The 27,730-nt window shown below is 43.2% G+C and overlaps 1 protein-coding gene across 10 annotated transcripts in view; it reads right to left on the bottom strand.

The window, feature by feature from the left end:
- Positions 1-27,730, bottom strand: part of GRHL2 (grainyhead like transcription factor 2) — a 162,651-nt gene that overhangs the window by 11,734 nt on the left and 123,187 nt on the right. For 9 of the 10 annotated variants that reach the window (XM_004476413.5, XM_023584067.3, XM_023584070.3 and 6 more), the window contains 4 exons: positions 27,556-27,695; positions 23,085-23,116; positions 14,020-14,114; positions 7,178-7,263 (listed from right to left, as the gene is read on the bottom strand). In XM_004476413.5, coding sequence (XP_004476470.1) covers positions 7,178-7,263; positions 14,020-14,114; positions 23,085-23,116; positions 27,556-27,695 — 353 coding nt within the window. The remainder of the gene's footprint in view (positions 1-7,177; positions 7,264-14,019; positions 14,115-23,084; positions 23,117-27,555; positions 27,696-27,730) is intronic. The other variant, XM_004476414.5, reaches the window with a different exon arrangement.

The raw sequence follows: 27,730 nt of genomic DNA, 5'->3' as shown, positions 1-27,730 counted from the left end.
GGCCCTTTGGGTTCCAAAGACCTGAAGGAAGTGAGGAGAGACTGCCTTGTGGATGTGGAGGAAGAGCACTCCTGGCAGAGGGAGAAGTAAATACAAAGGCCCTGAGGTACGAGCAGGTTTGGTGCGTTCAAGGACTACCAAGAAGGCCACAGTAGCCAGAGTTCCTTTATTTACAGGGTTAATGGGCAAAATCACTATGAAATGCCAAGAAAAAGACCTTTGACAAACCATGTCCCACCATCACATCACCAAATTATTTGTCTTCAGTCTAATAAGGTTTAAAACCTCATTTTAAGGAAGTAGATGTGGCTCATCCAGTTGGATGTCTGCCTACCATGTGGGAGGTCCCAGGTTCGGGTTCTGGTGCCTCCTAAAGAAGACAAGCAGATGTCATACCTGCTGCAAACCAACAGTGAGTTAGGTGCTGCAGCCCATCACAACAAGCAGACACCTACATGAGCAGATGCCACAGGCCAGTGGACACCACAGCCTGCAGGGAGTAGATGTGATGCAGGCTGTTGGGCACTTGCCTCCCATATGGGAGGTCCTGAGTTCGATTTGTGGTGTCTCCTGGGGAAGGTGAGCAAACAATAAACAGACAGATAAGAGGACCATCTGGGAGAGAGGGGGGATAAATTTTTTTAAATTAAAAAACAAAAAAAACCTTATAACAATAAGGAAGCAAAGGTGAATCATCAAAATTACATACATGACTCAATAAACATGAATATGAAGATGAGAAGAGAAAAGGTCAATTTCATCCAAGTGACAAAAAGTATGCAAACATTCAGTAACATCTGGTAGATGGAGAACATTTTTACTACCGAGGTGTCTATATCTATATTGATTAATGACTTTCTGGTGAGTGTAATAAAGATCTGGGAGGTTAAGGAGCATCGAGAAACAGGAAGAATGATCCATTCTGCCCTATAGGAAAGCAACCCAGCTTGGCAGAGATCAAACAATGATTCCATTCCTCTTAGTGGTGGTCATGAGTTCTCTGTAAGAAAACGGAGTTCAAAGGTGTGGTAGAAAGTAAATATATGTGTGTGTATATATATATATATATATATATTCTTCGAGGTAGGCATTTTCCATACTTTGCAGAGAAAAAAACTAAAGGTTTTTTTGAGGATGATATACTCTAAACTACACAGGCAAGACTGGAACCCCAATCTAAGTTCATGGCCAACAGTCCCTGCAATACCTGCACATGAGGTGGGACCTACACAGAGATCCCCAATTAAGGCAAACTCAATCATATGATCTCTAAGGGAGAGTGGAATGTCTGCTCAGAATAAAAGCACCCCAATTTCTAGATATCAGACCTACTCCACTCTATTTTGTCACCTAACTCCAGAGTCCTCGGAAACTGTGTGGGCTGGAGGAACACTGGCTCCAAACTGTTCAAAGGCTCTGCTTGATGTGGCATCATCTGGCTCAAACCTCAGTTCTCCTCTGAAGGAAGGGTGGCAACACTGTTCTATTCTGTTTGCATGACAAATCAGCAATGCACTTCTGATTGCCAGGAATTAACAACAAACAAAAAAAATCTTTTTGTAATCTTCAGTACCAATTTTCTTGTGCATCCAAATAATGCCTGGCTGAGGGTAGGGAATTTGGTGTCTAACAGAAGGAGAAAGAGAAGCTTCTCTGTTGGAAAGCAATCCACATCTTCCTGTTGTGGAAGCAGCTTCATCATCATCAGCTTCACTGCCATCATCTCCTCAATTTATATCTACGAGCCTTGCCATGTGCCCCACGTTTCCCATGTGATAACTCATTTAATGATTTCAATGGCTCCATTTGTACAGATGAGAAAGTCAAAGCGCTGCTAGCCTTTCAATGACTAATTGAGGAACAGAGCAAAACAAGTGAATATTGATATGGAGCAGGTGTTTCTATTTCAAAATTTATTGCAAGACACAAACATAGACTTTCAGCAAGGCACACCTTCACATTTGGAGCTCTGAGGTCTGCTGACCCTGGCAGACCGTGAGCTTCTTCCTCAAAAGCGACGGCATTTGGCCTTCCCAATTATGTGGATGAAGGAGGTAGCCAAGACCTGCAGGTTCCCCACATTTGCAGGGGTAGGGCTGTGTACATGAAGTAGCCCACAGGACCACCCCCTCTGAAGAAAATTACTCTCACAGGGACTTGGCTCTGAAAGTGTATAGGGACAGGGCTTATTCCCATTCTAAGTGAAGATGCACTTAGGAACTAAGGAAGAATCACACCCCAGAACCAGTTCCCAGTTGAAGGATACACCAGAGAGTGCTTCTCCACCTTCAGTGGGCTGAACGGTCAACAGGGAGCTCTGTACCAAACCTGATTCCTGGACCTCCAAAGAGTCTGATTCTGAAGGTCAGCAGTGAGGTTCTGGGATGGCATCATTTAAAAGTACCCACAAGGGATTCCAATGGACCTCAAAAGAAAAGCAACACCCTACACCCCCAGGACATGGTCGGTCCATGGTGGATGGGTGATTATGTTTGTTTTTATGAAAGCGGCTTTCAATCAGTAACAGAGTTCAAAATGATGGCTTGGGGTCAAACTACAGTATCTCTTGATTAAACAAGATTTCTTTCAAATTAGGAATTTTCCTTTTTCAAATTCACCGACCAATATCTCTCTATAAGTTTGTCACTTTTAGTTTTAAAAAATATATAAAATCCCACACATGATTATTTTGAAATTAAAAGTTAAAATATGGAGATGTGGCTCAAGCAGTTGAGTGAATGCCTCCCACATGGAAGGTCCCCAGTTTGGTTCCCAGTGCCTCATAGAGAAGACAAACAATGAGCAGACTTTGAGCAAAAACAGCAAGCAGACAACAAGCAAAATCAACAAGCAGACAAAGAGCAAAAAACAATGAGCAAGACAACGAGCAAACAAAAAACAGACAATGAGGGCGGCAGACTTGGCTCAGTGGTTAGGGCATCCGTCTACCACATGGGAGGTCTGCAGTTCAAACCCCGGGCCTCCTTGACCCGTATGGAGCTGGCCCATGCACAATGCTGATGTGCGCAAGGAGTGCCATGCCATGCAAGGGTGTTCCCCGCGTAGGGGAGCCCCACATGCAAGGAGTGCGCCCCATAAGGAGAGCCACCCAGCACAAAAGGAAGTGCAGCCTGCCCATGAATGGTGCCACCCACATGGAGAGCTGACACAACAAGATGATGCAACAAAAAGAAACACAGATTCCCGTGCTGCTGACAACAACAGAAGTGGACAAAGAAGACGCAGCAAATAGACACAGAGAACAGACAACCGGGGTGGGGAAAGGGAGAGAAATAAATAAATAAATAAATAAATAAATAAATAAATAAATAAATAAATCTTTAAAAAAAAAAAAAAGCAGACAATGAGCAAAAACAAATGAGCAGGGATCGGATGTGGCTTGGGTAGTTGGTGCCTGCCTCCCACATGGGAGGCCCCAGGTTCAGTTCCTAGTGCTTCCTAGAGAATAAACGAGTAGACAACAAGCAAAAACAATATGCAAATAATGAACAAAAACAACAAGCAAACAGACAAGGAAGTAAGTCATCTCAGGGCAGAGGGCAGGAGAGTCAAGACAAAATATGGAGGCCAGGGTCATATTGCCTTCTTATTTTGAGACTTTGCTCAAAAGTGGGGTCTGGAGCTATGGAGCACAAAGGCCATTTCTCCGGAGATGAATCCCCACACCAATCCCAGTGTTTCAGACCTAGTCATCTGCACCATTTCCACAGTTCCACTCCTCTCTGAAACTTCAAACTACTGGGATGAGACCACAAGCCAAAAAAATGTTCCACCTTTTGGGCAATGTCTGTAGGAAGCCAAGTCTTTGAGAAGTCCAAAATCTGTGGAAAAGTACCTTTATTTGGTACGTAGTGTATCCCAGGAACCATGCAGAGATTTATATATAAATTGTCTCATTTAATCCTCACAACCACCCATGTGGTAGGTACTATTATTATATCCATTTTAAGTAGGAAGCCGCTGGAACTCAGAGAGGTTAGGTAATTTTCCAGGTAGTAAAAGACACTGTCAGGATTTGAGCACAGGTTTTCTGTGCGCAAGGCCATATGCTGACCCATGCTACAGGGTCCTACATGGCGCGAGCTGCCCTGCCTCTATACGTGTGTGTGGTAGCAACGCTGTACACTGATAAAGGTCTGGTCCTTGAAGAGCCTACGTCCCTGAGGGAGCCCTTTCCTACCACACCCAGATAAACTCAGGCTCCATCCCAGTGAGCAGGACACAGAATTCACTTAAGTTCTGCCTTCGCCCTTCAGTGTGCCCAAGTCCTCACTACACAGACCCACTGTCCTTACTGGCTGCCCACAAATTACAGGAGATGCTGGGGTCATTCGTTTGGAGTCGCCACCCGAACACATTACCTGTGGGTCCTGAAGGAGATCCTCTTGCCGTTTCCCCATTGGAACAACTTAGGAAGCAAGAAGACAGCTCTAGTTGGTGTTTCCATAAACTTTTCCTTTCCAGACTTAATAAAGGGGAGATGAAGGCAGAACTGCCCTAAGGAAGCTGACCAGAGCTAACCTAGGGAAGCTGACTTCTCTGCAGTTTACAAGGTCACAGGATACCATGCACGATCTGCCCCCATCCCCACCCCAGCTAACCAAAGCCAGGCAGGTATAATGAGCTTCTCCTATGGATCAAAAGCCTGACTTGTGGTGGGCAGGGGTTGTTGGGCTGCTGTTTGGGTGTGAGTGAAGGTGACATTTAACTCCACTGTGTTCCAGCAAGATCACAGGTGGGTCAGACTGTAAACAAATGCAAAATGTTTTAGAAGAGGCCAGATGTCAAGGAGGGGAAAGAGAAGACACCAAGGAGACAGGCAGAATTGCAGGACAATGAATCATTTTGGAATTGGTCTAGATCAGTGGTTCTTACAGCAAGTCTGATCGATCTGGGAAGCGTGTTCAAAATATAGGTTCCTGGCCTCTGTCTTGCCTCTGGCCCTTCACCCCAGTTCAGGAGATTCAGAATCCCTGGCACAGGTCTGGGAACATGCATTGTAAATACTGTAAACCATCACCCCTGAGTTTCTCACGTTCACCACTGTCCTGGTGTCCATTTCAGTTATATGGTCTTAAAGAACAGTTTGAGGGATGAAGTTGCCAAAGGACCACAGAGAGCTCTGAATATTTGATGGGCTTCTCCAGCTTTTATCTTTTGGCAATTTTCAGGCATTTTTAAAATCCCAATTCACCTGAAGAGATCTAGGTCATATAACAGTTTTTATTATTTTCATGTCTGATTTTGCTTTTCAAATTTATATAAGGCAGATTCAGAAAAAACAGACTCCATTCCAGTGAAATATGTGGTAGGACAGAGAAGGCTACCAAGCCTTCCATCATGTTAGAGCGTGCTCCTGATGCCCCTGCTCAGGCGTGCTGGACTTGATAACCATGCTGACCAGGGCACGCAGCCAGAACCCTGTATCGGTAACACTCCGGGGAAATTTCAGAGGGACAATGAATATTTTTTACATAGTATAAAATCCATCATTTTAGCCATTTTAAAGTGTACAATTCAATGATATTAAGTACATTCGCAATATTGGGCAACTACCACCTCTATCAAGTTCTTGAACATTTTCATCACCTCAAAAGAAAACCCCATACCATTAGGCAGTTGCTCCCCCTTTGCCAGCCCCTAGCAACCACCATTCTGTTTTCTGACTCTATGGATTTATTTATTTGGAATGTTTGGGATTTTGTAAATATAATCATACAATATTTGGCCTTTTGTATCTGACTTAACAATACCACTCCTAGGTATAGACCCAAAATAATTGAAAGCAAGTGTTCAAACAAAAACATGCACATGAATACGTATAGCAGCACTATTCACGATAGCCAAAAGGTTGTAAAAACCCAAATGTCCACCAATATATCTATACAAAGGAATATTAGCCAAAGAAGGAATGAAGTTCTGATAAACGCTACAACATTAATGAACCTCAGAAACATTATGCTAAGTGAACGAAACCAGTCACAAAATCCATATATTATATGATTTCATTTATAGGAAATATCTTATGCATTTCAATGTTTCACCTCATAATCTTGGATGCTGTTCCAAAGTAGCAGTTTTCCAAACCAACAAACAAATTTGCATTGTAACTGCAAGTCCCGTTGTCTCCATCTTATAAAAAACCTTGGATCTTTTCTAACATAGTCATATAGGAAAAGGATGTGGGAAATGTTCTGGTTTGGAGCAATTAAAAACATGTTTTTAATCTTAATCCATTCTTTCTGGACTTTCTGAAGAGGTTACTTCAGTTGCGGTGTGAACCAAATGAGGCAGGATGGGTCTGACTCCTGTTGTTGGAGCCTTACAGAGAAGGCCACAGAGAAAAGCAAGAAACTGGACATCAACGGAACCCGAAAGAGAAAGGGGAAGATGCTGCCATGTGACAGAAGAGCCAAGGACCAAGGAGCCCCAGCAGCCAACTTAGAATGCCACAGCTTTCAGAGATAAAGCATCACCATGATGATGCTTGGATTCTGGTCTTCTTCTAGCCTCAAAACCGTGAACCAATAAAGTCCCATTGTTTAAGGCAACCCATCGCCTGGTATTTGTTTTAGCAGCCAGAAAACAAATACAAGGAGTTAGGAATCACATTAAAGGTGGAGTCATATCAGTCATTCTCTAATGGAAAGAGGCTAATAATAGTGAAATAACTTTCTCTGAGCCCTTGTTGGGGTGCGAAGGGAGAGACTCCAGAACCTTGATTCAGATCGCTGTAATGCTACAGTATTATTTTTTCTTATTCCAAAGAAGTCACATTTTTATTGTGGATTACACTATCACAGCTCACAAGACATCTTAATTATTCTTGATCTGTATACATGTAGATATTAAACATAACTAATTGGTTTCGTATAAAGAGATAAATGAAAAAGTTTAACCTTCCTCCATGGCCTCTTACTCTGATTAGCCTCAAAAGGACAGGACCAGCAGTTTTTCAAAGATTCCTTCTTCTGAAAGGGCTAACAAGTCATAACAGTATAGAAATCAGTGCCTCTACAAATCTCAGCATTTTCTTTTTCTTTTTTTTAAAATAAAGCTCATTCTGGAGCCATCTCAATGGCTGCATTTTAATAACGAGATTCCAGCTAAGAATATCAGCAAATTTCCTGGAGGATGAAACGGATTCACTGCTTACCGCCTCCATAAGGCCTTTCACCGTGGGAGATTTCAACATCAAAGCATCAAACACATCGTCAGTCTCCTTCCTCACATACAAGAGCACTGAAAGAGAAGGGGGAGAAGACATCTGACTGAAGGATCCCACAACTGACAGAGGGGACTGCTTCCTGTCCCATAGGTGTTAGACGCTGGCATCCTATGGGCATGACTGAGGCCCTACATACATGACCTGCACCCAGGGCCTGTTAAGGAGCCAATTCAATGAAATAGGCAATGGTGTTACATCCAACAGGCTACAAAAAGCTATCCGAAATATGTTCTCTCTTTAACATCTCAAGGTGAGTACATGCCTCTTTAGGATATTTCTTTCTGTTCTGTGGCCTTTTTCTTCAACTTACTCATTTGTTCAATCAACAAATACCACTGAATGCCCAGGCTATGGCCTTGTGCCAGGCTCCTGTGCAGGGGCTGAAGTTGCAGCGATGACTTAAGACACACACTCAGGCCCGTAAAGAGTCCACAGCCTACTTGATGAGACAGCTGTGCACTTAGCAAATAGAAAGACAAACAGACACTTTGTTCTAAGGGCTATGAAGAAAAGCAGGTGATGTGCACCATCCTGAGGCAGAGGGAGGAACAATGGGGGCTTGACCCCAGGTCAGTTACTGCTTGTGGGGACTGGCCAAGTCATTAACCTCTTCAAGCCTCATTTCACAGAGGTGCTACGAAAAATAACTGTGTGTGGGAAATGCTGAGCCCAGTGCCTGGCACATAGCAAGCACCGCTTAATCAGTGTACGCCATTGTAAAAGCAATTGCCATGGCCCTAGTGCCTTAGAGAAGTTTATGTGAATGCAGCTTTCTGTTCCTTCCCCTGTAACATAATGTTCTGAATTTGGGAACACACAGAATATGAGAGCCAGGAGGGACCACGGATATTAGAGATGAGCAAACAGCCTCCGAGAGGCTAAGACGCACCCCAGGGTCCCTCAGAGATGACAGCTGTGGCTGCTACTCCTTCTGCTTGCCATCGCCCTCCCCAGCTGTGTCCTTCCTTAGGGCAATTACGCTGACACTCAGCTCCCCAGAGAAACTTGGAATCCGTCATTCAGATACAACACACCACACCAGCCCCCCGAGCTAACTGCCCTTTCTCTCTCCCTCCTCCCACTGACCTGACTCCTGCTTCTTCTTCCAAAAAGAAGGAAAAGGACCAAGGGGGAAGCCCCAGGCACCTGCCCACTACAGGAACAACACACAGGTCAAAAAACCCTGCTGAGCCCTGCCCCCATCTACAGCTGGAAACCAAGTTACAGTCGCCGTCACCCAGGGAATGAAGCCGGAGCTAGCTCTGAGGGAAATGCATTCAGCTGTAACTGGGGCTCCTACCCCTTCTCTCCCCCCTCCTTGACCCTAAAGACTTCCTTAAAGCAGTTCTACGGAGGCAGCGTCTACACGGGTGCACATAGGGTTGCCCGCGTTTTCTCTCTGTAGCCAGCTAGATGTTCAATTTGTGCATTACAAACAAAACAAACAAACAAAAACCTCACTAAACTACTGCAGAGTTTCTCCTCTCTCCCAAGTATAAAAATAAAATACAAACTGAACGAATAGATTGAATGTGGCTCTAAGGACTTCCAAATTTAGTCCTTTGGAAGGAGTATTTTACATCTTCCATTTCAGCCGAAATGATTTAGTGACCTAATGGCATAATAATGGGACTCAAAGTTAGTAGAATGAGGAGAAATAATTAGACCATAGGACCTCAATTACATCAAGATGAGGAAAATTAAATTCAAGGTAAAACCCATTGGTGCTTGTTACAGATGAACATGCTGTAACTTCTTCTCCCAGCTCCTAACAGAAAAATGTGATTTCCAGCAGGCTGACCCTAAGGAGACCCAACCGCATTCTATTAAAATGACTACTGCTTCCACTAGTTTTACAAATCTCTTTTTTAAAACTCGTCTTTGAAATAGCATGGCTGCTACCCTTGTTTCAGGAATTGCTGGAAAGGGTTGGAGGTGGCAGCGCAGTGATGGGTTGTGAGACCCAGCAGGCATGGCAGGGTGCCCTTCTCCTGCTAGGCTTGTTCACAGCCACGCTCAGGGCGTGCTGGTTTGACAGTACCCCCGGCAGCTTGCCCAGAGGGCCAACTTTCATTAGCTCTGCCTCCCTGGCGCAGTAACCATAAAAGTCACTCTGCCCATGACAGCCATCATACATCCCAGACTTGGTGCAGCCCAAGGAGACGGCCACATGGGACAGCTCTCACGCGACTCCTCCTGAGCTGCCCTGCAAAGTGGCTACAAAGCCAAAACCAACAAATAATAATGGCACTGGTTATTATGATCATTCTCCCCTGTGGAGAACTTTGAATAAACAATAGGAGCCGTCACTGAGCCAGAGTCCCTGTGCTATCAGAGACCAGCCCAGAATGGCAGTACCAGGCAAGGGGTCCAGGAACTCCACTGTGCTTTCCCAAAGAAAACGGTCTCCAGGGTGAGAGTCCCTCTACTGCCAGGAGGTTACAGCGCCCTCATGTGTCTCCATGATTCAGACATTTGAAAGGTCTACTTTCATTTTTCTTTTTTTTCTTGTTTTTGTTGTTATCCTTTGTTGTCTTTTTTACTGTTGTTATTATTGAAAGATTGACTTTCAATCACAGAACCAATATGATTCCTAATATCAATTCTTGTGCTGGCTTCACCAGCTAAAAATAATCTGAAAAATGCCCTACCACGGTCTTTGAACAGGCATCCAGGCATTAAATATGGTGCAAGCTACGATTACTTTCACCTGTGTGATTCTCAAGCTCCATTCAAAGGGATAAGGTATACAGGGCATGCAGGAAAGGAGTTCAAATGCGCTGGGATATGTGATAGCCTGTGCAGTGAGAAAATCTTTGAAAGGTTTAAATGGTTGCTGATGGAACTAACGCTATTCAGGCACTTACGTGCCTCTTCATTCTGAAACACTGATTACCTATTCATGATTATGGTGTTACAACTAGACACAAGCCTAATTATAAAAATAATGAGATTCACCACAGTGAACACAGAATGCTCACTATGTGCTAGGCACTTGTTTTACGTGCTTGACATGTATTTACTCCTCAGCAGGTGATATCATCATACCTGTTTTACAGGTGAGAAATCTAAGGAACAGAGGGGAGAAGGAACAAGGTCAACGATTGCAGGTGGCAGAGGTAGGCTACAGAGGGGATGCTCTTGACCGTTCTACAAATCCCATTACAACAAACAGGGAAAAAAGTAAAAATGTCTTAATAAAAAACCTCACGCCTCTGCAGATGGTGGACATGTTTTGAATGGTAACCTGACAAAGCAAGTACTATATAACTAAGGTCTCTGTAAACCCTCAGTGTCGGCTACAGCAATACAGGGGTATAAAACGGCCATTGCACACACTCTCCTCTTGCTTGAAGAAAGGACAGTGGGGCCGTGTGTAGTAGTGAAATGCTGGGTAAGACAACGACGCGCGCATGCTTTGTTTCTTAGTAAGTGGAATACAACCCTGGATGGTGAGAAATTAATAAGTTGTGTTTGTCCTAGAAAATAGGTTCATGTATTTGTTATGTAAGAGTAATCATTTGTGTCTACTGAACTCTTCTCAATAGCTGGTTCTTAGGAGATGTCATGGTCACAGTTTCTTTTTAACCTTGCATCTCACTGCTGGGTGAGTCAATGTATTCATTACATTTCTCTTAGGGCAAACCTAAGAACCAAACATTTACTTAAGGCGTCTAAGAGCTCAGGGTTTAAAGCAAAGAAGACTGTGAACTTCTCAAGTCTAGAAAGAGTCAATGTCAGGCCCCCAAATGTCCTTCAGAAATGAAGTACTGAAAACAGGACCAGGACAAGCAACTTGTCTTGCTAAAACTCAGTTTTCTGATCTATACCACAAAGAGGGGAAAATTAAACCAGTGGTTCCCAAACCTGCTGGCATCAGAGTCAACCTTTTAGAAAATACAGTTGGTGGGGTTCCATTCTGGTCTTCCTGAATCAGACCCTTCAGGAGTTGGGGGACAACTGGAAATTAATAGTATTAAAAGCCCCTCAGGTGACTGTCACACAGCTGCCAGGTAAAAGTCCCAAGGACTCCTCTAGCTTGAAGCAGCCTAAGTCTGTGAGTCTCTGACTGAATGGAGGGAGACTCCTAAGCTTTCTCCAGTTTAAATAGCAGCAGAATGTAAGAGATCCTCTCACAGAGTGCTCTAAAGACCAGTACCTAAAAGAAATATCCACATAAAAGAAACAGATAATGCTAACACGTTACCCTCTGTGCCTTGCCCCACTTGCTTCTTGCGCCTCTCTCTCTGGGGACTGTGGCTTTCATCAAATAATGTGGGTTTGTAAACATTCCAAGGAAGCAAAGAAGACACCTTCCTTGTTGTCTTCAGTCAAAAATGACAAGAGCAGTGGGCTCACGCCCCAAACCAAGTTCAGAGGGATGAACCAAGTGGCAGATGTTGGAGCAGTAGGACACTAGGGATAGGGGACGGCTTCAGCAGTTCAGGAAACGCCCCTAGCTGGGGGAGGCCGGGCACTATCACAGGGCTGTGCCTTATGCCCTGTGAAGCCTGGGGAATTAGTCTACCATAATCGGTTCTGCCATCATTTCAAGTCTTCACCTCTCTCTCTCTCTCCCCCTCCCTCTTTTTCCCTCCATGTATATTTAGAAGGAAATGATAATCCTGAGAGGCAGCACATCTCTAAACTTCCTGCTTCGTTAGAGCCACTGAGCTGGAGCTGGGTACTGGCTGAGCAAGTCTGTCTGATGATGCTTCCCACAATGGCCCCCCAACCCCACTGTGACCTGCTGCTGAGCATCTCCAACACTGTCACATGACAAAGGCAGCAGCAAGACTCTTTAATCTTGAAGGCCCTGGAAAAGACAAAGGGGATGGGATGTTTTCCCGATTTTGGAGCTAAAGAGACTAAGGATTAGAGATGTTAAAGAACTTAAACTCAACAACCAGTTACATAGCAGGGCTGACATTCAAATTCAGTTAATTAGATTCCAGAGCCAATATGCTTAATTCCCAAGACCACACTGCCTCCTCACAGGAGGTGTAACTACACAGCAGGTCAGATGATGTGCAAGAGCTGGCAGTCAAAGAACTTTCGAAATGAAAGTGGTCTAATTTAGCGTGTATGTTTTACAGACTTTAAAACTGAGACCCAGCAAGGGTGAATGACCTTGGTCTAGGGCTAAAATTAACTCCCAAGTCATCAGGCTCCTCAGCTGTGAAATGGGCAGAATCAAAGAACCATTGTGGAAATGAAATGATAAAGCATGTAAAACATTACAATGTGACTGGCTCTTAGCACTTAATGAATGTTCATTATTTCTCGTATAATAGTTCTTTATAACTCGCATTCTCTCTTCCAACTCTTTCTCAAGCCCTCACCCCAGCTCTCCACAGCAGCCCTTAGTAAGGTCACTCATAGTCTCTACATTGCCCCTTCCTACACCTTGATATGCTTTCTTACTTGGCTTCCAAGGCCCTACCTGGGTTTTCCTCCTACCATTCTTGTTCCTTCTAGGTCTGCTCTGCTGGTTCTTCCTTCGACACTGACCTCTTCACGCAAAAAGCCCAGACTGAGCCGTTGGTGCTTTGCTCTTCTCTTCCCTTCGCTTCTCTTCTTTCTCTACTCCTTAGTGATCTCATCAATCACATGGCATGAAATACCATCTACAGGCCAGTCCAGACTTTCTCACTCAACTCCAGGGCAGAATGTCTAACTGCCAACTTGATAGGACATCTCAAACTTCAAGTGCCCAAAACTGAACTTCTGATCTTCCCCCATAAAACCTGTTCCTGTTCATTTTCCCCCATCTCAGTTGACATTAATTCCATTTTCCCACTTGCTCAGGTCAAAAACCTATTAACCGCCTTAACTGTGCTTTCTCCATTCATCTCTTATCTACTCCATCAGCAAACGATATTGGTTCCATTTCAATATATACCCGGAAGCCAACCTCTTCTCACCACCTCCACTGTTCCCACGGGCATTGAACCATCATCACCCATGTCCTGGGTTGTTGCCCTGCACTTCTGCTAGGTCTCCCCACTTCCAGCCCTGTCCTTGTGGCCTCTTCTAACAGAGAAGCCTGAGTGACCATGTTAATTATTTCAGATCCTCTTGCTCCTCTACTCACAAAACCCCAATCCCTTCATTTCGCACGAAGAGTAAAAACCAGAGCCCTCAGAACAGCCTGAAAACCTCTAGACAATTGCTCCCCTCCTTACCCCCTGGTCTCAATGCCCTCACTCCCCCGCCAGACTCCAACCTCACTGGCCCCTTACCATTCCTCAAACACAGCAGCCACACTCTCCTCTCAGGACCTTTGTACTTACTGTTTCCACTGCCTGACAAGCCTTTCACCTAGATGTCTATGTGGTTCACTCCCTTTTTTCACATTTTCACATTTTCAGTCAAACATCATCTCCCTTGCCTGGCCCCCTCCCTGACCAATGCACAAACACACATTTCCTAGCTATGTTTCCTACTACATACACCATACATTTATTTAATTATCTTGTTTATAATTTGTCTCTCTATAAATAGAGTATAAATTCCCGGGAGCAAGGATTTTCACCTGTCTTGTTTACTGCTCTAGTTTCAGGGATTAGAATAGTGCCTGATACATAGTAGTGGTCAACAAGGATTGGGTGCATGAGTAAGTGAATGAATGCAGGGGTGAATGACTCCTATGCTGCCTGAACCACAGAGGTCTGGGCTGGGCTGTGTGCTCTCCTTGGTGGATCGCCCCGGCCAGCCGTGATGGGAGGGCATATGACAATGCCAAGGGAGTGCCCCAAATGGAGAGGTACCTCGCTTCATTCCTTCTTCTTTCATCTGCTTAGAAGGTGCTGGACCAAATTCTTCTTCCATGGGCCTGAACATCCGTTTAACAAGGACACTGCTGCTAGGAAAGAGGAGCAGAAAGTGGTAAGTAAATCAAGTAAGGTGTCAAAACAAAGGTTGGTGTATGTGTCAGCCTGTCTTTTTCCTTCATTAATACCATCCCCAGTTGTGCACAACTGGACCCACTCATCAGTCTCCTTCCTCTCCTTGGCAGGTCCCGAGTCATCCCCATCTGAGGCAGAAAAAACATCCAGTGTCTTTAGAGCATGGGCCTAAGACCTCTTTCGCATTGCTGACTCTGCTTCTACAAAGGCAAGCCTTTTTCGTCTTATCCACTCTGCCTTGCACCTAACCCCTTTCCTGCTCAAATCAGGGCAGAAGGGCATCAGGAGTGAGTGCTGGTGTACGGGTGGTCCCAAAATCACATCAGTCCCTCCCATCTGGCTGAGATTTGGGTGCCCTGCCCATCTCTTACCAGTCGTCTTCCCTAACACACAGCAGGGACCCCTGGAAATGACACAGGCCTGTCTGGCTGGTTCCCATTTGTAAGGCTGTCCTGATTTCCTGCTTTTACCTCTCCATCTGGTTGGAGGAGATGAGCCTGTAGCAGTGGAAGTTTCTGAGTAACCCAGGCCTGTGATGCCAAGACTTTCCTCCCTCTAGAGAAAGAGTTTCAGTTGCCCTTCCTGGAAGCCCCTGGTGCTGCAGTTCCTGTATATCCCCAGCCGGGTTGCTTGAGCCAGTTCTGCATTACCTTGCAAAGTTCCTAAGGAAGGGGGACTCTTACAGAGGAACAGAAATTGAATTGTCATTGCACCGAGTCACTGACACTGAGAAAAAGCTCCTAGATTGAGCCTTACTATTGTTCAAATCCTCAAGAAAGTAGATGCAGATTTTTAGAAATGTTTAATCTTTCTGGGGATTCCTCGAGTCAGGTATATAAAGCAATGCCAGTGAGGCAGTACAGTACAGTTACTCAGACATGAACTCTGGGGCCACACCACCTTTGGTTTAAATCCCTGCTGTACATGGGGACTTGAGCACGTTTCTCAGCCTCTCCAGGCCTTAGTTCCCTTATCTTTAAAATGGGGTTGTTTATAAATTAACACATAAAGCCCTCAGAAGGTTGTCTGATACATTCATTAAATGCACCATTTAAGGTTAGATGATGATGATAATGTTGATTACAAGTTGAAACAATTTGAGGAAGAGAGATATGGGGAAGTTTAAAGAAGGCAGAGAGTTTGAAAGAGGTCAGAGCTTCCATTTATACCTGATAGTTAATAGGCCCAACAACCATTCGATCTAATTTAAAGACTAACATTGGTTAAGCTTCCTGCCTGGGAGGTTGACACTATATCCCAGCAGGCTTTCAAGGTAATGCAAAACCCTGCTCCAAAGCCAACCCCTGGTTGTCATTACTGTCATTTAAGAAACTACCAACTCTCCAGTTGACCTTCTGGTCAGGCCAGTGGTAGGGAGAACACATGAAACAAAACTGGACCGTCCAAAATTATTTCTATTCACTCTAATACCTGAAATTGTTAAACCAGTAATGCTTTAAATTTACCACATCTTACTCTAAGTGGTCCAAAAGATATGTCTATTGATCCTCAATAAGACTTCATCTTTCACAAAGTACTTTTCATCTCTTTGGTCACTTAAATCTCATACATACTCTGTGAGCCAGTGAAGGCAAGGACCGATTAATTGCTATTCCAGTGATGACCAAACTAAGGCTCAAGTGTCTTATGCAGTGCAATGCAGTTACTAAGTGCAACAGGCTGGTTAGGGAACCCATCTTTGAGGGAGCACCCTATGAAAAAGGTACTAAAAAATACATGAGATGATAATGAGTGAGGATATGAGAAACAATATTAAGAGTCAGCATTCTGTAATGAAAATGTACTAAAACGAAAATGTACTAAAATTAACTGAGGTGATTACAGCACAGCTCTGTGATGAAACTGAAAGCCACTGAGTGTACACTTTGGATGGACTGTACAAGGCAAGGAACTGTATAACATAATGAACCATGTGGTAGAAGGTGGACTGTGGTTAACAGTACAAATTGAGAATGTCCTCTCATGAACTGTAATATACATACTACACTAATACATGGTGTTAATTATAGGATAGTTGTGGGAAAAAGACACCAAATGTAAGATATGGACTATAATTTGCAGTAACAGTATGGTGATATTCTTTCATCATTTGTAACAAATGTTCCACAGTAATGCAAAGTGTTGCTGGTGGGGCAATGTATGGGAATCTGATATAGTATGCATGATTGTTTTGTAAACTCACAACTTCTCTAATAAAAACAAACAAACAAAAAGTCAGCATTCTCTTATTTCATTCCCTAGGAAGTCAAACAATGGGAACAACTAGAGAAAAACCTAAATTCAAATCCCATTTGAAGGTGGTAGTTAGTTTTCAGCGCACTGTCTGCTCTGCCTTCCCCTTACTACCTCATTATAAAAGCAAGTCATGTTATTCTATCACTTTCTTGGGTCTGGGGTGACCCTCAGGAATAAAAGATTGGAAAATCTGTAACCACAGCTTTCAGTGACCAATAATTTAATAACAAGTAAATAGCTTAATATATCACCAGACACTCTCTCATGCTGTGTGAGGGTTCCTAACCTAGTGATTTTCTTTTTCTCACCAAGCAAGCTTTATTTATATTTCCCCAGTTCTGTTGGATCCCTTCAAATAGCCTGGACAAACTCTGTCATTAAAATAACATCTTGGACAAACTACATTTCTCTTGGGAGTTCAAAAATGTTTTTTCACACTGAACTCAGTAGGAGTCAATACATTTGTGTGTACTGAATTCAACTGTTTCATTTCTTTTCAAAGCCTGGAAAGAGAAGAGAAGCAGATACGACAGCCCCATTTTATAGATGAAAAGACACACATTTCAGGTCTCTTGATGCCCAGTCCAATTATACTGAATTGTACCTCAAAAGGACTGGGAAACAGGAAAAGGCATTTTCTCTCCTATCAGTCTCCATCCTACTGCACAATGTGGTGGTAACACATAAAGCAACTCCAGGTTCGGCAGCACATTAGCCATTGCTTTGTGGGATCAGGCTCAGAGAAAGCAAATCTCTGAAGCACAAATAAAGAAGTGCTAAGTTTCAGCAGAAAAATATTGGAAAGGTAGTCAGGTCTGAAGCATGGGGCTCTGACCATACCCGGGAAAGGCAATGTCACATCCTACCTGGTGAGCTGAACTGCACTAGGCATTGGGTACTGGGGGGAAGTGCTAAAAAAAAGTAGCACAAATGGGTTTCAGGCACCATGGAGAAATATTTTGTCTATTTCACCTCTCTGTTTATGGCCTATGTATGCCTAATTACAATGTGTGGTGGCTTAGAGCTTTGTACCCCAGAAAAACATGTTCTTAATCTTCAACCATTCCTGTAGGTGTGACTCCATGCATTGTCAACAGAACTTCTAAAGATGTTATTTTAGTTAAGGTGTAGCCCACTGAATCAGAGTGGGTCTTAAACCCATTACTGGAGGCCTCATAGAGAGGGCCAAAGAGAAAATGCCACAGAGGGAAAGGTCAAGGGCCAAGGATCACCAGCAGCCAGTGCCAGAACAACAGTCTTCAGGGAGAAAGGATCTCCTTGTCGACGCCTACATTTTGGACTTCTCCTAGCCTCAAAACCATGTGCCAATAAATTCCTGTTGTTAAGCCAACCCTGTGTATGGTATTTGTTTCAGTAGCTAGGAAACTAAAACCCCATGCATGCCCTAAATAAATTGATGTTTCTCCCCATGTTAGGCTTAGAGAAAAGGTCATCTTATTTTCAAGACCTTACATGGGGAGTGAGTGTAGCTCAGTGGTTGAGTGACTACTTCCCATGTACAAAGTCCCGGGTTCAATCCCTGGTGCCTCCTAAAAAAACAAACAAAAAAACCCTTACAATCTCTCACATTATGATGTAGGATCTCAAGTATTTTCTTTTCAACAACAAATCTCTTTTTTGGAGAAAAACCCATCATCTCAACATGGCTTTAATGAATACTAGGTTGAAGTGCTTATAGAATTCATCTGACAGAATCCTTTTAAAAAAAAAATCAACATAGATTTAGTAATTACCCCTATAGTAATGACCTCATAATTTTAAGTTATACATGACTAAGTCAATATATCCCTGAAAGATCGTTTCAAAGAAATAGTGCAGAATTCTAGAAGAATTTTATTTTGTTATCCCATAAAGATTCTTCATGATGACTCTTAGGTTTATCATTATTTTGATTAAATGCACTCACTGTTGATTGGTTAATAACCTCTAATTTTCCTAAAAGGCATTGATTTCTAGCTGAGCAATTCAAACTGCCTTTTTCCTTCAGCAACCTATAAACAAGCTCTTGGTTTGGTCTCACAGCATCTATAGGACCCCTGTCCTGCAGGGAGAGCCTTCTGCTGGAGACACTCAGAGCTGGATGAGTGAAGCCACCTTGGAGACCAGACTCTAAGTGGGGTGGGAGCCAACCTAAAGAGCCAGCCTACCAAAGATGTGAATCTTTCTGGCTTTTGTTTATCTAAAGCCTCAGCCTTTGACCAAATTACACAAGGTAGCTCCAAGGGAAATGGTGGTGTGCCTTTGAGAAGAAGCAAGGTGAGAAGAGTAATTCTTGGAGAGGACTGAGGTCTGATGGTTTCAGGCAGTGTCCTATGGTAATGGTGAGACCTTGGAGAGAAACGATGTCCCCCACATACAGGGACATCTTGCATGCCAAGGATTCCTGTGCCCCAAATGCAGCAAGAGGCCACAGAGCTGCTGGATTTAAGCGAATTTGCTGCAGGATAGAATAGGAACCACCTCAGTGGTGACCAGTGTGGACAGAGGATCAAGGCAAGAGAAAGTTTCCTGGGAACCAGCAATCAGATGTAGATGGAGACTAGATGCTCAGAAATAAGGGGAATACAACTTCTCATCATCAAAATATCTGCACATCAATTTGCATATTACTTCAGGGGTTTGATGCTCTCGCCTCTTCCTATGGAAGCCATCCATGAATCCATGTTCTACTGAAAATTCCGTTTGGCTAGTTCTTTCCTTTCTCTTCCATCTCCTTCTCTTCCATTTCCCAATTAAGTTTCAATTATTCAGGACCTTAAGAGGAACCTTACTAACAATAGTTTTGATTCTTTTAAAGCACCTTTCCAAGTGTCAGGATATTTTACACATATATATAATAATGCTTTCAGGTAGGCATTACTATTCTATTTTGAATGAGGAAACTGAGGCTCTGAAAAGCTTAAGTTACAGAGTCTGTAAGGTCAAAGCCAGATTCAAATCAAAGTCTCACTGATCTGGAGCAGTAGTTTTCAAACTCTAATGCACATTAGACTTTAAAAAAAAAATCCCTATGCCTGAGCTGCACCCCATACCAATTAAATTAAAATCCCTAGGGGTGGGACCTGTGTATGAGTGTTTTTATTTCACGAAGTGATTCCAATGTGCAGTCAGCAAACTGCTGTTGATAACTGCTGTTCAAAAATCTGTGTCTAAAGTTCTATCTCCTGCTGATGAGACTGGTCAAGAAGAGAGTTAACAAACTGGCAAGGGGTATGTAGATCCCAAATTCAGCAACAGAAGTCACCCTCAAAGCTCACTTTATTTCATTAGACGAGGAGGCAGGAACACACCAGTGCTCTTCTTGTTCAATCTGGATGCTTGATGTGACTGCTCCCGCCTCTCTCCTCTAGTTTCCCTCTCTAATTGCATTCAGGTTTGCTGGGACTTCAAGCAGAAAAACTCGCCTACTCGTGAACAAATCTTTGACTCTCGAGTTGCCAGGAGATGGGCTCTCGTGTACCTTGGCCAGACTGTCTCCTCCAGCCAGTGGTTGTCTGAATGATTCCCTAAACACTCCATTTAGAAGCTTTAACACTAACGTGAAGATTCCCAACAGAGAGAGAGAACTTGGCCAGAGAGAAATCCTTATGGTGGCCTGTGCAAATGCCAGTAAGGTCGGTGCGCCTCAGGGCTGGATAACAGTCAATGCCTATGGTGACTGCAGGTCTGATCCCCTCTGCCAGGTTTGTCACAATCTGGGACTATGAAATGCATCAAGCATGTCTTTGTAAAGACGAGAAAGCTATCAAGTGAAGGACTCTCACGTGCCTCCTTTGCAGCCACAGGCCAAGAATTAACAAGTCTAGGCAACAGGGAACGATGGCTAAAAGCAGGTATGAGGAACACGGCTCAACCCAGGTTTAAATCCTGTTTCTGTCACTTACCAGCCTCAGTTTCCTCACTGGAAAGTGGTAGTAATAGCATCTTCCCCATGGGGAACATGTTAGAATTGTTGGAGATAATGCATGGAAGCCACTTACTATAGTGCCGAGCACAAGGTGTCCAGTGAACGTTAATTATTACTTTTATGTATAACAATTGCCCAGTTCCAACTATGCATCACTACTCAGTAATAAGGCACCCATATTACTCAATCAAATAGGTAGAGATGTAAAAGTAAGAAACTTGGGTGTCAGGCTTCATGCTTCTTCATGCAATAAGAGTAGGATTCTTAGAAGGAGACCAAGAAAAGGAGTTAAAAGGAGGTCAACTGACCACCTACATGTAACCCACTTGCAAGAAAGGACAGTTTAAGATGAAGTAGAATTGCAAGCAAGGTCTACACAGCCAGGTGCATTTCTGATTGCCAGGCACTTCTCTCTCATAAAGTTTTCACATGAGAATGATAGAATGTTAGTGCTAGATATGGTCTCACAGATAACCGATATAAAGTCTTCATTTTATAATTGGGAAAACCAAAACCCAGAGGTCAAGGAGCTTCACATTGGTCAGTGGGAGCCTGGAAATAGAACTTGGGCTACCTGAGCTCAGGGTGTATATTCTTTCCATGACACCACTGTCCCTTGTAAAATATGTGAGTAACAGATTAGAATTGATAGCACTGGTCATTTCTGTTCATTCCAGCCACTGGAAATAAATCATTTAAGTGTCAAGATAGGAAGAACAATCTAATTAGGTATTTAGAGAATTTAGAACTCAAGCCGATAAAACCTAGAGCTCAGGTAAAGGAAGAGTACTACCTGGGTCTTCGATAAGATTCCAAAACTGTAAGGCAGGGGGTGGGAAACTTTTCTAAAGGGGCCAGATACTAAATAGTTCAGGCTTTGCAGGTCACAGAGTCTCTGTTACAACTACTCACCTCTGCTGTTGTAGCACCAAAGAAACCATAGACAACATGTAAATGAATGAATGTGGCTGTGCTTACTTATGGATGTGGAAATTATATAATGTTTATTTGTCATGCAATATTATTCATATTCTGAATTTTTTCAATGATTTAAGAATGTAAAAAACATTCTTAGCTTGCAGACTATACAAAAACAGGTAGTAAGCCATGTTCCGTGTATGGACTACAGTTTGCTGACCCCTTTCTAGGAAATAAGCCCAGCAATATCTGCTCCACTGACTTCATGCAGCAACCATAAAACATTTGACAATGGAATATAGTAATTACACAAGAATAGGGACATCCTGCTTTGACTACATTTTAAAAAAACATGATCTGAGGATTTTAGTTAACCACATATATGTAATATAAACCAAGGGCATAAAGTAGATATTGAAAAGTGAATGTAGCTGTAGATTGTTTCAAGAGAATAATAGCATCCAAGTCATAGGAAGAAATGATTCCAATATAATCCGCAACTTGTGTCGTTCAAAACATGTTTTTTTCTGAAAGTCAATTTTAAAGAAACTACAACCAAACTTGGTGCTATCCCTTGAAGAGGGATTAAGCCATGGGGAGGTATAAAAACTGTGTTTTACCAAGAACAGTTGCAAGGAGGAAAGCAATATTTGAATGACATGGCATAGATGAGACATCCAGAAAGAACTAGAGACAATGGGTAGCAGTAAAAAGAGGGCAGACGTCAACTCAACAGATAAAATAACTTTCTAAGAGTTGGAGTTGTCCAACAGTGTGTTGAGGTATCTCATGCACAGTGAGTTCCCCACCACCGTAAATATTCAAGAAGAAGCTAGATGACCAACTGCCAAGGATATAGAACATGTGTTATATTACCTAGGAGGGAGGTTCAGCTAAATTACTTTGATGGCCCCTTTTTGGTTCTAAAATTGAGTGAGTCTATAAAATAAGTTAATGATAGAAAGCATTTTAAAGATTTGGCCACCCCTGAAAAACTGCAGAACTGTATTCAGCTGGGTGTATATCCTATGCACAGATGAAAAAAATTTCCCATTGCTGTTATACACAGTTGTGATGCAGAAGATATTGGGAACCTTCAATGGCCTCATCTTGGGCCAAACAAGGGTGGGATGGGTTTATCAAAAAGATTTCAGGGGGAGCAGATGTTGCTCAAGCAGTTGGGTGCCAGCCTCCCACAAGGGAGGTCTAGGGTTCAGTTCCCAATGCCTCCTAAAGAAGACAAGCAAGAGAGTGAGCTGATGCAAAGGGCTGCTGTGATGAGCTGATGCAATACACTGTTGCAATGAGCTGACACAATGAGCTGTTGCAATGAGGTGAGACAATGAGATGTCACAATGAGGAGACACAACAAGCAGGGAGCAGAAATGGCTGAAGCTATTATGTGCCTCCCTCCCACATCGGAGGTCCCAGGTTCAGTTCCCAGTGCCTCCTAAAAGAAAATGAGCAGACACAGAGAACAGACAGCAAGAGCAAACAATGGTGAGGCAGGGGCAGGTGGTGTAAATAAAGAAATAATTAAAAGATTTCAGTAACTGGCATATTGGTGAAAAGATGGAATTGAAGAGTTTGCTTAGCAAACTAGCTAGTTAGCCAAAGGCAGATCATGGGAGGAAAAGCAGGAAGAAAGAGAAGCATGGAAGGAGATGGTATCTCTTAGCCTCCCTCCCGAACAGTCCCCAGAATCAAGTCTTTCTCAGCTCTGAATTGTGACCTGAGAGGAAGTTCCCACTCTTAGCCTGGGAGAGCCATTCCTACTGGCAAGACCTGACTTTGAATGTTTAAATCAAAGAACTAAGTGTCTTACCCTTCTCGTTCATCATCTGTGTTGTAATATACCTGTGGAACAAAACAATAGGCTTACTGTAGGTAAGAAAACAGAAATGGAAATAGATTACATGATACACTTTCCTAAGGTACACACTGCTCTTAAAAGAGGCAAAGGGCAAACTGCTAAATGAGGCTGTGTTTCTAAGGAAATGCAAATTTAACCTCTTTGTGTCCTCCCTAGGGTTAATGCTTACATTTTAATGAGATGAAATTGGAACTCTGATTATTTCTGATGAAAGTCAGCCTGATCAGATTACCTATGGTCCTAAGCCAAATTTTTTGCTTTTGACACTAAGGAAATATTTTGGCACCATCTAAAAATCCATTGCAGGGTGGCTCTGGGAGGAGAACCTGTGAGTGACCAATCCCATTCTCCTAAAGGCAAGCTGACTCCGGTGGGCTGCTGGGCTGGAGGTAGGGAACAAGAGGGCCCAAGGGAGCACAGCAGGAACCCCAGGCCTCTCTATCTGTTTCTCAAAGGCCCTGGGATATCCTGTTTTCCACAATCACAGAAACGTAGGATTCAACCCTCTCCAGGTTAGAAAACGTCATTTAGCTCTAGAAGGTATTCCAGGCAAGGAGGGTCTCTGAGGCCCTACTTGCAGGGCAGCAGGTAGAACCAGAATTAAAATCAGACAAAATATTTTCAAGAAATTATGAAACATTCTTGGTTATTTTTTTTTTACTTTCTCTGAAACTGTCTATAGGAGGAATCCAGAGAGCATCTGCCTTGCATATAGGACCCCTTGACCCAGTGATTTCTAAAAATTTATTGTGGGCCTCTAGTGAGCTTTCTCTTACGTGCTTTAGGATTAGGTAAAGAACAATATCTGAGTTCATAGAATGCATTTGCAAATTAACTTCAAAATTAGCCTCTGATTCTAGTGCATTTAGTCCCTGTCCCTGCCCCAGCAGCCTGGGAGAGAAACAGCTAGGCCTTGACCTACGACCTCCCCACACACTTCCTCAAAGGCTCTTGGCAGCTGCTCGCAGGCTGCCAAGCCTAGACCTAGTTATGTAACGCAACTCTGCTTACCTCTGACTCTCTGGGAATGAGTCATTCTAGTCATTAGCTCAGATTTCCACAGGAACTTTTTCCTCTTAAATTTTTTTAAATGTCTATTGTATTGGATACTTTGTTTCTTCTCAAACAAAAAAGAATGAAGGTAAGGGTTTCTCATCCCCCAGATTTCAGTGTGTCATCATCAGCATATGTCACTGTGATGCGGAGTGGCCCACATTAGTGAAGAAGCAGGCTCAGAGCACTGGCCACACAATGTAACTGATGCCGGCTTGTTTGAGGCTTGTTTCTTTCAGTGTAGCATAATGCATCTGCCCTGCTTGAATGACAGGCAGGGTGTCAGCTCTCTGCAACGCTGGCTGGCAATCCAAGGTGGAAGTCCTCCTAAATGGCCTCTGCTTCACTGTCCCTCTCACTGTCCTTGCATGGTCATTTCCCTTAATGTAACAGCCACTGTTTCTTCCTTGTCAGCTGCCTGGCTCATCGCACTTACTTAATTTTTAAACAGTGTTTCTGCCTAAAACCTTAGAGTACACACAAAAAAATCTGGAGATCTTGTCCTCAGTGCAAATTCCTCAGCCCCATTTCAGAGATTTTAATTCAAACGGTTTGGAGTGGTACTTGGGAATCTGACTTCTGATCAAGAACGCCATGTGATTTGGGTGAAGATTGTTTACAAACCACGATTTGTATATGAGGGAGGAGTGGTGCCCTCCTTGGGCTCACATGCTTTGAAGAAGGCTGATACCTGCAAAGTATTCATCATCTAAAGATAATGCTTCTCAGCTCACTATTTCCCCCAAGCTCCCTTATTGCTTGGCTTTTTAAAGGCATCCCCGACACAAGCAGCAGTCGCCATCGGGGCTTTAATACGAGAGTAAGACCAAGGGCTTCCACCGTGCCTGTGCATTGGGTTCATGCCCTCATGCTGGGTTTTGATAATTCTCTAAAGACTATTCCGATTTGCATCGAAATCCATGAGATAATGGTGGGGAGGAGGGTGGACATGTGAGCTGACACTGAAAATACTGATGCCCTGCCCTGGGCCTTGCGGAATAGGAACCCCTGTCCCCAGCTGATGTGCCTTCAGCATGGCTCAGGGGGTTCTCGCGAACCGTGAGATTTCAGGGCTGCTGCCCTGCAGGTGTGCAGGGCTGTGATGTGGCAGATTTCAGCAGGCCTGCAGCGAAGGTCATAGGAAAACCATCCCGTCTTCTGACCTGCCCCTGCTGGCTCTTATTTTGCATGTCAAACTCAGCCAGTTCCTGCCCCATCTCCACGTCTAACACGCAGCGCTGCTCTCCTTCCTCCTCTTTTTGGATGGTTCTTACCTCTGGGTGGCTATCCCAGACTTCTGGCTTTCTTAAGGACAGACAGCCTTGTCAGAGCAGCTACCATACACACTCCTTCCTCAGCTGAGCAAGATGATCAGCCGCAGGATAGCCACAGGCTGTCGCTAAGCACACCTGAGTGTGTTCCTTAGTTGCCAGCAGCTCAGGGCAGGAGCCTTCACTGACCTCCTTAACTGCAAGTCCACAGCTATGGGGGAAGCCTCGGGGTTCTGTAAGAGTGGCTGCCCGACAGCCAGGAATTAACGGTACAGGCAATGCCTTCCCTCACTGCCCAAAGCATGCCGACTGCACTGCTTTGCAACTACTGAAACCACAAGCTATAAAGGCTGCACTTTTCCTTCTGATCAAGCTACAGGCTAGAAGTTACACTCAGGACACTGAGGGGGCAAGTGAGGGCAGCGGACTGATGGTCAGGAGCAGCTAGGTTGGGTCCCTTGTCCTCTTTAGATTCATTTATAGCTTCGCGTAGTTCAGAGAAATCTTGCCAGGGATCAGGCCAGGCTGTCAGTTTTTGATATAGAACTGAAGCCAGATTGTGACAATAAAGATTAAGAACAACTTAACTCCATTATCACCTCTTTTGGAAGGTATGGAAACCTAACTCCAAAAAATCCCATTCGGCAAAGACAAATCAACCAGCATGTTCTTGGGAATTAAAAAAAAAAGTTAGGTGCTCACACATATCTTAATAAATTATAAAATTCTTCCTTTTCCCTTTGTATCTTTGTTCTTATCAAGCAAGTAGGACAAGGCGAAATGCTGAGTGGAACTTCCACTAAGTTCTTAGCGGAACTTATCATGCTCTAATAAAAAGGTTTGTATATTTTGCTACTGTGTTGTGCCATCAACAACAAAAAAGCCATGATTGTACAACTGCTTTGTCCCATACATATAATGAAACAAGACAGCAATCACGGTGGAACAAAATCTCTTCAGTAAAGAGAAAATAAAGCCAATAATAACTACTACTTCTAGACAAAGGTCAATTCCAATCAGTGTCTGGATACTCAGAATAGAAGAAAACTTAAGTATGTCAATATGCCCTTATTTCTCAAAACAAAACTTTCCTAAAGGACTTTGAGTTTAAAATAAACTAGCCAATGCAAGAGTTATTAAAACGCAATTGTTTGGTGAAAGACAATTCTGTCTAATACTATATTTAAATTTTTTTTAATAAATTTTTTTTCTTTTTCCACACAATTTTATCACTTAAAGGAAGATATTACCAAAAGAAAAAAATCATCCATTATCTCATAATCCTACCCATCAATTGTTAGGACTTTTCTGGTGTGCTTTAAATTCAGATATATGCTTAGAAAAATACTATAGGCATAAACTGGTATTTTGCTTTTTTTGGGTTTGTTTTTTTTACTGAACATTATACTAGTTTTCTTGTTGCTACATTTATAATTCTAATGGACACATAATAGTCCATCAACCTGAACTAACACAATGAGTTAATTATTGGACATTTATGCTATTGTAATTTTAGCACTTCCACTTGTATATATACAGGAATTATTAAAAGAGGCTTTTCTACAAAAAGGGTGAAATGATGTACCTATTCAATGAGAACTGCTAATTTTCTAAGGGGAAAATGTTGATAGGGTTTTTTGTTTTGTTTTATTTTTTGTCTTTTAGTTTTTTTTATTTTTTAAAAGATACTTATTTTCCCCTTGTGTAATTTTATGAAGCTGTAGATGCACCTCAGTTTTGAGCCATTAGGTGGCGCTCTACTGCATTAGGCTAATCCCACAGGACAATGCTTACAAAACTACCAGCTATCAGCCCTCTTACTTACTTCCTCTTTGATTCCTTTGTCAACACCTCACTAATTCAGCCCACTCTCTTCTTTCCATCAGTAAGTCGGTTTCTTCCCTAAGGACATTCAGGTTTCTTCGCTAAGGACATTCACCGCTATCAAACAAACTTTTTCTGTCGGGAATGACCTTGACTTTTTGTCACATGAATACATTATCAGGGCCACTTTAAGGTCAATGCTGCCTGAAGTGATTCTGCCTTGAAGCCCTACCACCCCCGGGGATGGCAGGTGGATGTAAGCAGGTCGGCCATACCTGTCCTGTCCTCTGAAGGTTTGCAAAGTGAACATCAGGTATGAAGAGAACTGGCTGCGAGTGCAGATCTGGCATCGTTTTGAAGTAGGTGATGTCACTCTTCTTCTGTAAAGGTATTGCAGCCAACTTCCCATCAGAGGCTGGACGTGATCACAAACCCGTTAATGGGAGCGTT

Source organism: Dasypus novemcinctus, chromosome 14 (genome assembly GCF_030445035.2).
Source record: "Dasypus novemcinctus isolate mDasNov1 chromosome 14, mDasNov1.1.hap2, whole genome shotgun sequence".
In the NCBI taxonomy this organism is placed as follows: Eukaryota; Metazoa; Chordata; class Mammalia; order Cingulata; family Dasypodidae; genus Dasypus; species Dasypus novemcinctus.
Note: the sequence above shows the minus strand (reverse complement) of the source record. Positions and strands in the feature narration are given on the sequence as shown.